General features: G+C 34.4%; 3 protein-coding genes across 3 annotated transcripts; 2 read left to right on the top strand and 1 right to left on the bottom strand.

Annotated features, from left to right (window-relative positions):
• The first annotated feature begins 1,090 nt into the window (after positions 1 to 1,090).
• On the top strand, positions 1,091 to 5,835 carry LOC112521214 (3-oxoacyl-[acyl-carrier-protein] synthase 3 B, chloroplastic-like). The gene is made up of 8 exons (XM_025129939.1): positions 1,091 to 1,483; positions 3,217 to 3,365; positions 3,653 to 3,789; positions 3,881 to 3,986; positions 4,082 to 4,200; positions 4,742 to 4,806; positions 4,875 to 5,100; positions 5,405 to 5,835. Exons 1-8 carry the CDS (start codon positions 1,314 to 1,316, stop codon positions 5,624 to 5,626), a joined length of 1,194 nt encoding a protein of 397 aa, XP_024985707.1. The 5' UTR covers positions 1,091 to 1,313; the 3' UTR covers positions 5,627 to 5,835.
• Positions 5,836 to 6,078: 243 nt separating this feature from the next.
• On the bottom strand, positions 6,079 to 7,628 carry LOC112521540 (probable xyloglucan galactosyltransferase GT19). Its single transcript, XM_025130456.1, has one exon. It carries the CDS (start codon positions 7,625 to 7,627, stop codon positions 6,266 to 6,268), a length of 1,362 nt encoding a protein of 453 aa, XP_024986224.1. The 5' UTR covers position 7,628; the 3' UTR covers positions 6,079 to 6,265.
• A 5,632-nt stretch (positions 7,629 to 13,260) lies between these two features.
• LOC112521728 (protein INAPERTURATE POLLEN1) lies at positions 13,261 to 14,196 on the top strand. The gene is made up of 2 exons (XM_025130725.1): positions 13,261 to 13,276; positions 13,361 to 14,196. The coding sequence occupies exons 1-2, from the start codon at positions 13,261 to 13,263 to the stop codon at positions 14,194 to 14,196; spliced, it is 852 nt and encodes a 283-aa protein (XP_024986493.1).
• Positions 14,197 to 15,613: the final 1,417 nt, after the last annotated feature.

Genomic DNA, 15,613 nt, shown 5'->3' on the forward strand with positions numbered 1-15,613 from the left:
TTTTCAAATACAAAAAATAAAAAAAAATTTAAAAAAGATTACTGATGAAATTTATTTTAATAAAAAATAAAATATATTTCTTGGCGATTTTTCAAATTAAAAAATAGAAAATAATTTGATTAAATTACTGACGGATTAACGATAAAATTTAATTAAATACATAATTAATTAAAATTCGTCACTAATCCGTCGGTGAAATGATATGACCGACAAGATTCATGCACAATCTTTCACACTTATTAATATGTTAGTGTATTAGAGCACATAACCGTGTTCAAGTTAGCCATCAATTAGATATAAGTAATTCATGCATATATACTAATAAACACTAACGACGAATTTTAATTAATTATGCATTTAGTTAAATTTTATCGTATCTGTCAGTTTTTAATCAAATTGTTTTCTATTTTTTTAATTTAAAAAATCACTAACGGAATATATTTTATTTTTAATTGAAATAAATTTTATCAATATTCTTTTTCAAATCTTTTTTTTTTAATTTTTTTTAATTTGAAAAATTATATACGAATTATATTTTATTTTTAATTAAAATAAATTTAATCAATAATCTTTTTTAATTTTTTTAATTTAAAAAATCACTAAGAAAATATTTTATTTTTAAATAAATTTCATTAATAATCTTTTTTAAATATTTTTTTTTTTGTAAAATACACGTACTTTTTGGTATATTTGTTTTATTTTATAAATGTCAATACTTTTTTGGTTCAAAAAAGTTTAGAGACTTGATCGTTTAAAATATGAAAGTCCATTAGTTTTATTTTTCCAGACGTTTTTCATTATTTTACCATATTAACAAGTTTTAGAAAGTACAAAAAATTATTTATTAGGTTTTGGAATGTCCAAAAACTTATTTGTTCTAGAAAATTATCAAAGTACTTAGTTAATGTCTATTGAGTTTTTTTCGACATTTTTCAACTTCTTATTAATATTAATGAGAATTATAGTTAAAAGAAATGGATTAAAAGCATGTAAATATTGTAATTGTGTTGTTTTATTATGTCAGTCAGGCTGTATGCCAAAAAAGTAGAGGATATAACCATGGATTTTATACGCATGAATCCATAGACCATAGTTTTGTGTTTCTTTATTCGCCTCGTACTTTCCTCTCAATTTGCAGTTGGCACTCTCTGCTTCGACTACTCCGAAGATTGGAAGCTTTACACATATGAACCATCGTTCTTCTCGATAATCATCCATTCTCTTCATCTCTAATCCATGGCCTCTATATACACTTCTCATTTCACCATTATAATCAATTAGCTACTTCTATTTGGATCCTAATTGCTCTGTAAATGGCGAATGCATCTGGGTTTCTCACACCAACTATGATTTCTTCATCTATTGGTATAAATCGTTCTGGGTTTTTTAACCCTGATGCAATCTCCAAAAGGGTTCGTTGCTCCACTACTTCCCAAGGAGTTGAGAGTTTTTCCCCTCCTGAATCTCGTGTTCCCAATCCCAGGTCAGTTCTTAGTTTCTTATTCATGGGGTTTTCTGTGATTTATCGATAAAAATTTGTGCGTTTTAAGTTGGGCTTTGTTGGAAAACTTGATTTATCCGAAATTGTAGCTTGTTTTGGTGCAAATTATGCGAGTATATAAGCACCAATATGCTACTCTTGTGTATTGCATTTCGATTTTTGAGGTCGAAAGGACTAATTTTCGACTTCTGAATCCTTACATTCATAGGGTCCAATCGATTTAGGTCATCTAATTATCATCTTGATACATGGAGTTTCATAACTTCAAAATTGATGTATTTTCCTTCAGTCAATTTGTTTAGCCTACTTCATTTTGTGGATCTATATATCTTGTAAATCTTATAACAAAACGGTGATAATCTAGTTAACTTTGAAGAAGTAACGAAAATTGCTTGTTGCAGATTTATACAGTAAACTATGTCAATATTGCAAGAGATGACCTCAGAAGTCAAACTTTGGCTTTGTTTGAAGTTAAAATCAATGAATGATTTCGTATGCAATTAGTTGTTCATGAAAAAGCCCATAAATTTGGATTGAAAATTGTTGTGGTGGTGATATTGGTGATGGTGGAGTTTGTACTGAGGTACCAATGAAATTGATCAAGTAAGAGTTGTCTTGTTGAACTTTGAAGTTCGTATAGTTTATGGACTTTGAAGGAGTTGAATATATTATCAATTCTTCTTAGATTGATTAGCATTTTCGAACCATGAGTTGGTAGAAAATAGCTAAAGAATCACTATAGTTGGCTAAAAGCAACAAAAGCTGGCTACTTTTTTTGTATTTTGCTTGAAATGGATGCCAAGCACAATGGTTTGAAATGTTAATCGCTCATTTTGCTTGAAACGCTATGGTTGGTTGAAAAATAAGGCGAAAACCATTATAGTTGGCTACTACTATGCGGTATTTGCTGATTATTCTTTTCTGCATTTTCAAAAATGTGTTGGCTGTTTAGTAGCAAGAAGTGTCAAGTACAATCAGGGGTCTTCACGGGAACATGCGCTCTACTCTTTGGGGTAGGGGACAAGTCTACGTACATCCCACTCGGTGGGGTCTACTGACTTGTTTGGTTTGGTTTAGGTGTCAAGTACAAGTTTTTGAAAAGGCAATAACTCAATTTGCTTATGTCAATGATCAAAATTCATGATTAAGGATCGATTGACCTGACCTTTTTTTCATGTTGAAGAGGTTACTTGATGCTCAACTAAACCAAGTCAAACCAAACAATCCCAACATGTCCCATCCGGAGGTGAGATCTAGGGGGTGGTGGGAGATTTGACTTCTACCCCAAAGAGTAGAGCGACTGTTTTAGTGAGGACTTGAGTGCTCAACCCTTCTTTTCATTTGATTGTCTCTTCAAATTTACTCATAATTTCAAGATTTTAACTTTTGGAAGGAACATCTAACTGATGCCTTCTATGGATATGCCTCCGGATCATCATTACCATTCTCTTTTTCATGCATTTGAATTGTGAGAACTGAGAAATGATGTAGAAGTCACTACACATTTTCAGCAATGACCATGTTTGCATTGTTGTAAAGTTTCATGCAAAATACAAGTCAGGTTGTTGAAAATTTGTGTAGAAACTGCTGACAACTAATTTCCCTGTCTGAATTCATACGCTGTAAAAACGAAGATTGTTTAACCCTCTTTGTAGTTGCATATGAATTCAGAAGATTTACCAATTTAAGATTTTTTATTTTTTGACAAATAACAGGCTTGTAAGCAAGGGCTGCAAACTAGTTGGATGTGGCTCAGCTGTGCCTCAACTTCAGATTTCTAATGACGATCTTGCTAAAATTGTTGATACTAATGATGAATGGATATCTGCTCGAACTGGAATTCGCAATCGAAGAATTCTTACAGGTTAGTTTTTTGCTTGAGGACAGATGTTTTTAATGCTTATTAAGATCTAACCTTAAGCTCATTGTTTACAACTATGCCCGATTGAATCAAGTTATGTTTCTTTCGAGTTTCTTCCTTTATACTTCCTCTGATAAAAATTGCACTCAAATATTTATACTACCCTTCAACTTATAGGCATTGATGTAGACAAAAGTCAATACCAAATATGTGATTTATAATAAAGACATCATTACAATCATACGTAAAAATGGCTTGAATTTCTTACGAAAAAAGGAAACCAACTACAGGTAACGAGAGCTTGACTGGTCTGGCTGTGGAGGCTGCTCAAAAAGCACTTCAAATGGCAGAAGTAGAACCTGATGATGTGGATCTTATCCTATTGTGTACATCAACCGCAGAAGATCTATTTGGTGGTGCTCCCCAGGTTGAACCTGCTGACATGGATTAGTCTTGCTTTTCTTTCATAAATTTCCTTCGAACCCTTTTACTGATTCTTCTTTATTCCCATTTGCTAGATTCAAAAAGCACTTGGATGTAAAGGGAATCCTCTTGCTTTTGATATCACGGCTGCTTGTAGCGGGTTTCTACTGGGCCTAGTATCAGCTTCTTGTTATATTAGAGGCAAAATTTTGTTTTCTTTTGGTTCCTCTCGAAACGACTTGGTTTGGTTTTCTTTCAAGTTCTTGTCATTCTAACACTCTGAACTTGCTCTTCAGGAGGTGCTTTCAAAAATGTACTTGTGATTGGAGCAGATTCACTCTCTCGTTATGTTGATTGGACCGATAGAGGGACTTGCATTCTCTTCGGTGATGCTGCTGGTGCTGTTCTGGTCCAGGTATGTGTTGGATGTGTTCGGTAACTGTTATAAGTGACTCCTTTTGTCTCATGAAAATTCTAGCACTTTTCTTATGGGATGTCTCATCAACTTTACAAGATTTTCTTTCTTGGAAAGTTTTCACATCAAAATCACTTTTTTTTCTTCACATTATGTCATTTGTACTGATTTGGGTCAATTTCTCTTTTTTGTCTTTATTGAAGGGTATCTATAGCGAAACACTCTTGTATGCATACTCCACTCGTTTTAGTGTTCATTATTTCTGTTTTCTGCATGTCCTTTTTTGGTAGAATAGAGGATGACAATATCAGGGTCCCACTGAGTAGCAAAGCATATGGACCCACAAAATTGCAATATGGTTAAAACCAAATGAAACAAACCCAGTATATTGGTCTCCCACGAGGACCAATATACTAAAAAAGAGACGAAGAGACTGTCTCCAGGGAGGCCTCATGGAATTATTAAGGATTATTTTGTCTATTTAGTAATCATGCAGATACAACATGTTTGTGAATCACTTGATTTCTGGCATTTTCTGCAGGCATGTGATAGCGAAGAGGACGGTTTATTTGGTTTTGACTTGCACAGTGACGGCAACGGCAACAGGTAATATCCATAGTTCCCATTCACTGCAAATGTATTCAAAATGTGAACTTTTTTCATAACCCCCACAGGCACCTGAATGCTGCTGCAATCCAAGAAAATGGATCAGATCATGCATTGGGTACAAATGGTTCGGCCTTAGGGTTCCCGCCAAATCGCTCGTCTTTTTCATGTATAAAAATGAATGGAACAGAAGTCTTTCGCTTTGCTGTTAGCATTGTTCCACAGACCATAGAGGCTTCACTAGCAAAGGCTGGTCTTGGTCACTCAGATATCGACTGGCTACTGCTCCATCAGGTATCAATCAATTCATACTTTGCACTACAACAAAATCGGTTAATAGGATGCCATATTACAGTCTTCCTATTGTAACACTTTTAGATAGGATACACAATTGTTGGTTTTATAAGTATAAATCTATGAATCAGTGAATTATGACATTTTTTGCATCTTATGATGCCAATTTTGTTGTAGTGGTGGGTTCCACAGAGGGATATTTGGTGTGTTGTTCTTTCTTTACCTGGTGACGGGTGAAGGAACTGAATCATGATTGGATAAACTTGCTTTTCCATGACGGGCATTTCTGTAATTTTACTTGCAGGCGAACCAGAGGATCATTGATGGAGTAGCAACAAGATTAGAAGTCCCAAAGGATAGGGTGATATCGAACCTTGCAAACTATGGCAACACGAGTGCAGCTTCAATTCCGTTGGCATTAGATGAAGCCGTTCGAAGCGGGAAAGTCAAACAAGGTCAAACCATCGCGACTGCTGGCTTTGGTGCTGGTCTTACATGGGGTTCTGCTATCTTGAGATGGGGTTAGAGTTGTCTTTAACCATGGTTTTGTATGTTTGCAGTTATTTGGTGGGAATGGTAAGGAAAACAAAGAAAAAGATGTTGTAAATTGTTTGCAAAATCTAGAATTTTATAGATTTTTGTGTGGGTGGAGGCATTGTTTTTCTATTTCATCATCTTCTAAACTGTGAACTTGAAAAAAAACATCAATAAAATTTCATTCTTTTTCTTCATTCTGCATTTAAATTCTCTTTCTGGTATGATGAAAATCCATATTTTTGTTACTATCATCACATATTTTGCATTCTAGGTTTCGCTTCAATATCTCGGCCCCAAAAAGACTTCTACGTTGTATACGAGACAATGTTGCCGAAAACAACTAAAACAAGTAGTTAGATCATTCATAATAAACGATACCAATTACAATTGTACAAAATGTTTTAGGCGGGTCGGTCAAAACTCGAGAAACCCCATGTTATCTTTTTTTACTGTTGGTATCGGCACCAGCTCAAGGTCTAACTTTTATTTACCAGCTGAGCTGACCCGAGTAAACATTAGAGTTTTGGCGATGATTTGATGAAATCTTTTCTATAAACTGTAGTAATATCGATAGGACGAAAATAAATTATCCCCACATTTAATTAATAACAAAAATCTATGAACTCTATCACTGATCAGCAACATCGTCAAGTCTGGCTTTAATCCTTTGAAGTGTACCTTCAATGGCGATATCAAATGCATCTTTCTTGGTCCTCAAACCCAATGAACTCCCATGTTTTCTGTACATAATTCTGGGAATCATCTCAATCAATTTATCCCTCATTCTTCCTGTTACACTTCTTGGAATACCTTTCAAAATCTCCAACACACTCACACCTTTGAACACCACATCCTCCTTAGGAATCAGCACCGAGAATTCCTTGTATTGATCTTCCGGTAGATGCCATCCGTATTGCTTTTTGGCTGACAATTCTTCGAAGAACACTGGTATGCAGCCTGCCAGAATGCTGTCGAATGTTGACCGCCGTGTTGGGGTGTCTCCGGGAGGTTGCAGGCAGAAACTAGCGTGTAACATTGGTTTCATGAATTTGATTGGATCATGTTCACAGATCCCGCTTGAGCAATCGACAAACTCGCATAGTCTGGAATATCGGTTGCTTTTCTGAGTTGTGTTTTCGATTTTGGAATTGTTGTCGCATTCCAATCTGATGCTCCGTCGCACGGTGGGTGTGGAAGAAATCCCACCGCCGCCGGCAAATAACATCAGGGTTGATCTTCTTGATCTACGAACCCTTTTGATCCATGAATCTAAGAGTGCTAGATTTGGTGGATGGAATGATGTGAGATAAGGGATTGATTGTTCTTGCCAAGGGTAAGCTCTGGATTCCAATGTTAATGCGGTGATGTTGAAAAACTCCGGCAATTCCAGAAACGAAGTCCCCCATAACGGCGGATCATTATCCAATGGCTGGCTGACATCCCATGCGCTGCCGGCGAGTACCAGGAAATGGTCGTGGCCTTGGTGGTTGAGCCAGATCTCCGGCGAATCTTGGTAGCGGAGGAATTTGTAGAGATGGAGGCCGTGTTGGGAGGAGGAGTTGTAGTCGGGGCCAAAGAGGTAGTGAAGGGAGTCAAGGGAGGCGTAGTAAGGTAGATAGATGGCGTCGGCGGTGGAGGGATCGGAGGTGAGACAAGGGTATTCGAGCATACGGCGGTGGAAGAAGAGTTCGAGAAGGGAAGGATCGGTGCGGAACCATGAGTGGGATCGATTGTGGGTTTTGGTGCCGAGACCATGATTAGAGATGAAAGGACAGAAGTCGTCAGAGAAAGGGTGGTGGGTGGTGGAGCAATTGGTGAGGATATCGAGATTGAAGCGTGGTGGGAGGTGGCGGATGTGGATCCAGCGATTGGTGCAGTCGGAGTCCAGATCGGATTGTTGTTGGAGGGTGGGGAAAGGGAAAATGGTGAGAAAGAGTAGGAGGATGATAGCGGTGGTGGTGGAGAACGGCGGAGATCTGGGTGGTGCCATGGTGGAGAGATGATCGGGAAAAGGGAAGAGAGAGAACGGCACGATGAATTCTGGCCTTCCGCTTGGTTTATTCTGTTTTTGAGTGAATTACAGAAATGAACCCTTGATATTCGTAAATTTCTACTTTTACCCCCTTAACATTTGTGTTTTACGTTGATTCACATTTTCATCTTTCATGGCCTCACCAATCTACACAAATAACTACGAAGGACCTAAAAAACCAATATTGCCTTGGAAAAAAATTGCAATAATTCGAAATAAAAAATTACAGATTATATCAATTGCTAAAATACATGCTTCGATTTTTAAAATTTTGGATAGGATGTTAATTACTCCGTTAACTTATATATATATATATATATATATATATATATATATATATATAGAGAGAGAGAGAGAGAGAGAGAGAGAGAGAGAGTGTTTGTTTTAAATACAACCCGTCGTATTTGTACAACCAATGCAACCCAATAAATTGAGATATTTATGGAAATGATGAGAGTTCATTTATTATGATTTGAATATTTATGGAAGATGAATATGGTTCATTAATTTGTACAACCAATACAACATATTCAAAATGCATGAAATAACAATCTACTTTTACAAAAAAAAAATTATTATAGCATTCTACTTTCAGTTTTTTCTTATTACAACAATTTATTTTCAAAATATTTTTTATTAAGGCATCATACTTTCAAAAATTTACCCGTTATAGCATTGAGTAACCTGTTACCTTTTGAACAGGTTTTTCTTTGTTGACGTGTCAATCTTAAAATGACATGTAAGCCACATAGGATAACTTACATGCCATTTAAAAGCTAAAATCTAATTTAAAACAATTTTAAAAAACAACTCTTTCAAACGCTAATCTGGAAGATGTTAATTAATTCCAGAAATGATAATTCAACATCTATAAATACGGGTTATAGTTTGAATATGGTGTTATCGTTTGAAGTTGGGAAGATGAAGAGCCAGAAGAGGGTGATGGGGGCGGGGGATGATGGGTGCGGGGAAGGAGGAAGAGCATAATCGATTAGGGTTTGAGAAAGAGTTCCAATTTATTTATTAACTAGTTTTTCAAAATAAAAATATATATTTTACAAAGAAATTTATATATTAAATCCACATCAACAAATAGTGAGTTGTATGACATGTCATTTGTCATGTCAATACGTAGACAGCCTACGTGGACGATGACGTAGCAAAGAAACATGATATAATGGATAAATTTAATTTAAAAGGTTACTCAATGCTATAACATGTGAATTTTTAAAAGTACGATATCCTAATAAAAAATATTTTGAAAGTATATTGCTGTAATAAGAAAAACTGAAAGTAAAATGCTATAATAAGGGAACTTGTAAAAGTAGGTTGCTATTACGCGTATTTTGCCCTACTTTATATTAGGAAACAATTAAAACTTCTATGAAATCACATATTAATCAAATAAAATGAATGGTTGAGATTGGGTTGTATTGATTGCACAAATGTCAAGGGTTGTATAATAACCAACCTCTCTCTCTATATATATATATAGGAAAGGGTTCAAACGAGAACCCCTGTGATTTACGAAAACGCAAGAACAACATATTAACCTCATATTGTGATAACAATAAAAATTAAAAGATTTTTTAAATTAAAAATGAAATTAAAACAATTCAAAAAAAATTGAGAGGCAAAAGGGTAATATTGGAATTCAAAGTGATAAAATTTTAAAAACATGATCACATAAACCCAATAATTTGGATAACATAATAGACTATTATGGTTATCACTTATTACAACATGATTTGGTGTGATTTGGGTGTGATAATCATGTGATTATCACATAATTATCACAATGATTCCGCTCGGCTAGGGTTAACTTAGGAAATAGACTACCAGTTTGGTCACTTTGGTGTGATATGGGTGTGATAATCATGTGATATCACTATTATAACAACGCACTCGATTTGATTATGGTTTCAATTGATCAGGGTTATACAATCACATAATTATCACAACGATTACTCATGGTTTCGATAGGTTAGGATTAGACAATAACACATTTATCACAACGATTAAGGGCGAAATCCACTAAACGATTGGGTGTGATAATCATGTGATATCACTATTATAACATCACTTGCGCACTCAATTTGATCATGGTTTCGATCGATTAGGGTTAGATAATCACACATTTATCACAACGATTACTCATGGTTTGGATAACTTATTATTACACTCGATTGATTATGGTTTCGATAGGTTATGGTTACACAATCACACAATTATCACAAGGGAAGAGAAGAGAGTGGAAACGAACTTGCAGAAAAAAAGGATAATTATAATTAATTAAAATAAAATAAAAATATAAAAATTACTTAATTACATTACTGCCCTTATTAATGTATTTATATAATATAAATTAATTTATTAATTAAAAAGTTTGAGGATATTGGGTTGTTCTTACATTCTCGTAAATCACAAGGGTTCTTGTTTGAATCTCCACATACACACACACACACACACACACACATACACACACACACACACACACACACACATATATATATATATATATATATATATATATAGGTGGAGATTCAAACGAGAACACCTCCATTTTATGATAACACAAGAACACCCTTATCACATGTGATAATACGCGTGATGGGACCCTGTGATGTGTGAATGACGTGTTCTATGACTTAGGCCGCGTCAAATGTTGTCTGCGTCTATGATTTAGTATCACATGTGATGGTTTTGATTGATTATAGTATCATATCAACAACAACCTTATCACATGTGATAATACTTTTGAGGGAGTTTAGTAGTGTAAGGGCGACTTGGCCTACAACCAAGATCGCATCGAAAATCGTCTGCGACATGTGTATCATATGTGATAGAATAATAGTATCACGCGTGATTGTCTATGGTAAAAGGGTGTTCTCACGTTCTCATAAAATGAATGTGTTCTCTTTTAAACCCTTCTATGTATATATATGTATATATATAGGGGCCCATTCAAGAGAGAACTGATTAGTTTGTGGTAACTGTGAGATCCAATCTTAACCACAAATCAACGGATAAATTAGAAAATTAATAATTATGATAGTTTGAGTTAAAATCATAATTAGAGGGCAATTTAGGTATTTTTTTTAAAAACTTCTCTCTCCTCTCTTCTCTCTCCGACCTCCGGTGAACAAAAATCCGGCAGGTACCAAGTAATCACAAAGATACACAATGTGATACCCATTGTGATATAGTGTGATATCATTTGAGTACCACTGTATATCACATTATGTATCTTTGTGATTACTTGGTATCTGCCGGATTTTTGTTCACCGGAGGCCGGAGATTGGAGGTCGGAGAGATGAGAGAGGAGAGAGGAGAGAGAAGAGATGAGAGAGGAGTTTTCTAAAATTACCTAAAATGCACTCTAATTATAATTTTAACTCAAACTACCATAATTATTAATTTTCTAATTTATCCATTGATTTGTGGTTGAGATTGGATCTCACAGTTACCACAAATTAATCAATTCTCATTCATATTTTTTTTACTATTGATATTTCATGTTCATTCTTGTATGAATTCCTAAATCACATAAGAAACACGGTAGTAACAATTTTCGGTATTGATCAATTTGAACACAAAATGAACCTTGAACACAATTTGAACAAAAATGAACAACCGTGAACATGATATGAACACGATATGAACACGATATGTGCAATTTTTGGCCCATATATTCACATACATAGACGTCCCACAAAATTAAGGTAGCATTTGTTAATTTGTGTTCATCTGTTAATTTGTTCAAATTGTGTTCACGGTTCATTTGTGTTCAAATTGTGTTCACGGTTGTTCATTTGTGTTCAAATTGTGTTCACGGTTGTTCATTTGTGTTCAAATTGTGTTCACGGTTTATTTGTGTTCAAATTGATCAATACCAAAAATCATTACTACCGTGTTTCTTATGCGATTTAGGAATTCATACAAGAATGAACATGGAAGATCAATAGTAAAAAAAAAATTAATAGTATGAATGCATATTTTTTGGGATTTGATTGTTTGTAACTCCTCATTAATTGTTTGGGGGTTACAAATGAATTCAATTTACTAGAATACCCTTGTAAGGGTAAAATGAACAAGACATAAACCTATAAGAATAATGAAATTTGATTGGTTAAGAGGGTTTTCAAAGTTAACAAAAAAATGATGGTTAACATTTGATCTTCTCTCTCTCTCTCTCTCTCTATATATATATATATACTCTCTATATATATATATATATATATATATATATATATATAGAGAGAGAGAGAGAGAGAGAGAGAGAGGTTGGTTCAAATACTAATCAAGAATTTTGTGTTAACTATACTAACTAAGACTAACCAATCATATTCTTTATTTATTTTATGTTCAAATGTAACTTATAAATTAAATACAAAGGTGATTATGTAATTTGACCTTTATGTAACTCCCTAATAATTAATTGAGAGTTACAAATCTTAAAGATCCCTCTAATTGATCATTAGGTAATTCCGATTTTTATCTTCATTTGTGTTCATAATCGTGATTTCAAGTGATGTTCTACATATAATGATATTCGTTTTGTAAGTCTAAAAGATTTCTGTATCGTTCGAGTAATATGGATAATAATATTGTAAATCATATTGATAACAATGGAAATGACAAAGTTAAAATCAGATACGACTACGGTCGAAATTCGAATTCCGATGATGAAGAAGATGATCAAAGCGTTCCRATTGGTAAGTGATTAGTGTGACATTTATTTTGTTTAAATGAATAGCTATTACCGTTGTGAACCATTAAATATTCTTGCAAATATAGTTGAATTCGTTGAAAAATCTGATGCACATTCTGCATCTGCATTTGTTTAGGGATTAATTTAGTTGATAGAGAAATAGATATGAACAGATTATAAGAGATATGGACACACATTAACACATATGAAACTGCACAAATCAAATAGATATAGATGTTATGATTCATTAGTGTTCAATTGTATGAAATGCATTAGATTTTCATATTGACACACATGAACAATTAAATCACATATCAAGAGATACTAAGACATAAGGACACACACAACATATGAACACATAGCAAAGACAGAATATGTGGATATCGATACATATGCACAACTACATCACATGAATATGAACATGATTTTTGAGTAGTATGTCATGTCGTTGTTCATATCGATACATATACACAACGCGTTCACATGAACATGTGATCAGGCTCTGTGATTCATGTGAACAACGCCTTTTTACATTTTTACCATGTGAATCCATTGTTCACATATTATTAATTAATATATTAATTAAATAATTAAATTCTTATTATCATTAAACCACAACCGTTAGATGTTCAAATCAACGACCTAGATCAGTTAACAAAGTTAACACGATAACATTGGTTAGTATTTTAACCGGCTCATATATATATATATATATATATATATAAATGGAATGGAATAGAAACCATTCTCCGTCAAAAATGTAAATGTAAATTTCATTAAATTTAAATATTTCTGATCTTGAATCCATTATCTCGACAACATGATCCAAATCCCACAATCAAACTACCTGAAGATTTCCCAATCTTTTTCCCCCAAAAAGATGTTCAAATCTTTATGTAAGTGTCTCCTTTTTCCACATCAAATTCTTTGAATTCATGAATTATGTCATCCATTAATTATTTCATCAACTATCCATGCAGCTCGGAAGAAACCCACCGGTCGCCGCCGATTCAGGGACTACTACACCGATTGGATCAACACCCTCAAGACCGTCCACCTCCCACTCCTCCGTCACCACATGTCTTCCACAACCTCCACTTCCTCCCCCAACCTCCTCTCCGCCCACGTTGAAATCATCCACCACCACTTCAAATCCTACTACCATACCCTCGACCTCGCCGCCGCCAGCGACGTCTCTCAAATTCTATTCCCCACCGACCACCGTAACGCCATGGAACTCCCTTTCCTCTGGCTAGGCGACCTCCACCCCTACCTCTTCACTAACCTCCTCCGATCGTTCCTCCTCCAACACGACGACAGTTCTTCGCAGAATGAACCAGAGAACGACGATGAAGACTACGATTACCAGGGACACCAAGAACAAGAACAAGAAGAAGAAGAAATCGAGGTGGGTGAATCTTGCGAGTTCTTGAAGAAACAGTGGCCGTTGATGAATGCTTGGAAGATCCAGTCACGTAAATTAACGACAAGAATCGATCAGATCGAACGTGGGCTAAGGTTGATGGTGCCAGCATTGATGAACAGAGTAAGAAAAGCTCAGGCAGGGTTTATCCAGAAAGTTGGTTCCGGCGAAGTGAGTGCAGTGGTGGCGGCGGCGGAAATGGAGGAGGAGATGGTGGGGATAGTGATGGATGCAAATAGGATGCGAAAGGATGTGATATCCGAGATTGTGAGTGTGACGAGTGTATATCAGGCAGCTCTGTTTCTTGAAGGATTAGCCCAATTTCTTGTTGGGTTACGAGATGGGAAATTGTTGCAGGAATTCAAGAGCTGTAAATCGCCAATCAATTCGTGAAATCCAATCAAATTGGGTTCTGATTGTGGATGATCTTGCTGATATCTGATTCAAGATCACATTTCTCATGTGTTTGTAATTTAAAGTGTTGATTTTGATTTAGTCCTCAATTGTTTTCAATTCAGAGGTAGGAATTTGGGTGCATTTATATGCATAAGAGGCAAGTTAATACATGCAGTAAAAAACGAAACGCCTTTCTATTTTCTTCTTGAAATGGTTTTGATGGAAAAGAGTACGTCATGGATGTTGTTAGAGCTTTTTCTTCAACCGTGCCACCGTGGATGTCGTTAATGTGCATATCGACTAATCACCGAGGCTCTAAAAAACAGTCGGTAAAATCGTCAATGATTTTACAGCACTCGAACTGATGAGCTCTAAAGAGAATCCCCAAAGGTTCAACCCTTATTGCCGGTTAAGCTAATTCCACAAGGTTGACTTTGTGTTCGTGTTCCTTTTTTTGGAAATCAAGTGTATTCATGTTCGTTAGTTAACATGCTAAACGAACGTAAACGAACGAACGAACATAAAGGAACAGACTAAATAAGCATAAACGAATAGGTCTAAACGAACATAAACGATGAAAAGATAAAATTTTCAAATAAGACAAAATGATGATAAAGTTTAAATTTAAATAAATTTTAAAAAAAATAAAATTTAAATAAATATTATTTGAATTCAAGCTAAATAAATAAAATATTATATATTAAATTTAATATATAAACGAACTAATATAAACGAATGTTCACGAACATAAATGAACTAACGAGACTTTCATTCATGTTCGTTTGTTTAACTAAACGAACAAAAAAAATTGTTCATATTTATTCATTTATTAAATAAACGATTATAAACAAACTTCGATAAGGAAACATAAAAACGATCTAGCATTATTTGAAATTTTATTATACAAATTATTAAATCAGATGTTGATTTTCATTTTTAGAAAAGTGGGTTATATACTTATATTATATCTACTTCTTGGTTGGGCCATTGCATCATTTTCCTTGTTTTTTCTTAAATTACTATTTAGTAACGAAAATAAAATTTAGTTTTTCATTTAAATGATGTTAATGGGCTTTAATTTAATGACGGAGACGGACCATGATTCTTTACAATGACACTAGGCCCATATTTGGCCTACCTAATAATCTAATAACGGGTACTGGGCCCAATATGCAAGTTAATAAGTAACTTTTTCTTTATCTATACTATATTATAAAGCATTTGATAAAAACTTTTAAAAACCATTTTTTATACGTAAATTATTGTTTATTAACACATATTACTTAAAAGTTACTCAATATTACAAATAGATTGTGTGTAAGTACAACTTATTAAAGCTCCATATCTAAATTCGTGTAACTAACTGCAGATAAACATAATCAAATACAGGATAAACATCTCATTTTAAATATAA

This window comes from Cynara cardunculus (assembly GCF_001531365.2).
Source record: "Cynara cardunculus var. scolymus isolate 2C chromosome LG 11, CcrdV1, whole genome shotgun sequence".
Taxonomy (NCBI): domain Eukaryota; kingdom Viridiplantae; phylum Streptophyta; class Magnoliopsida; order Asterales; family Asteraceae; genus Cynara; species Cynara cardunculus.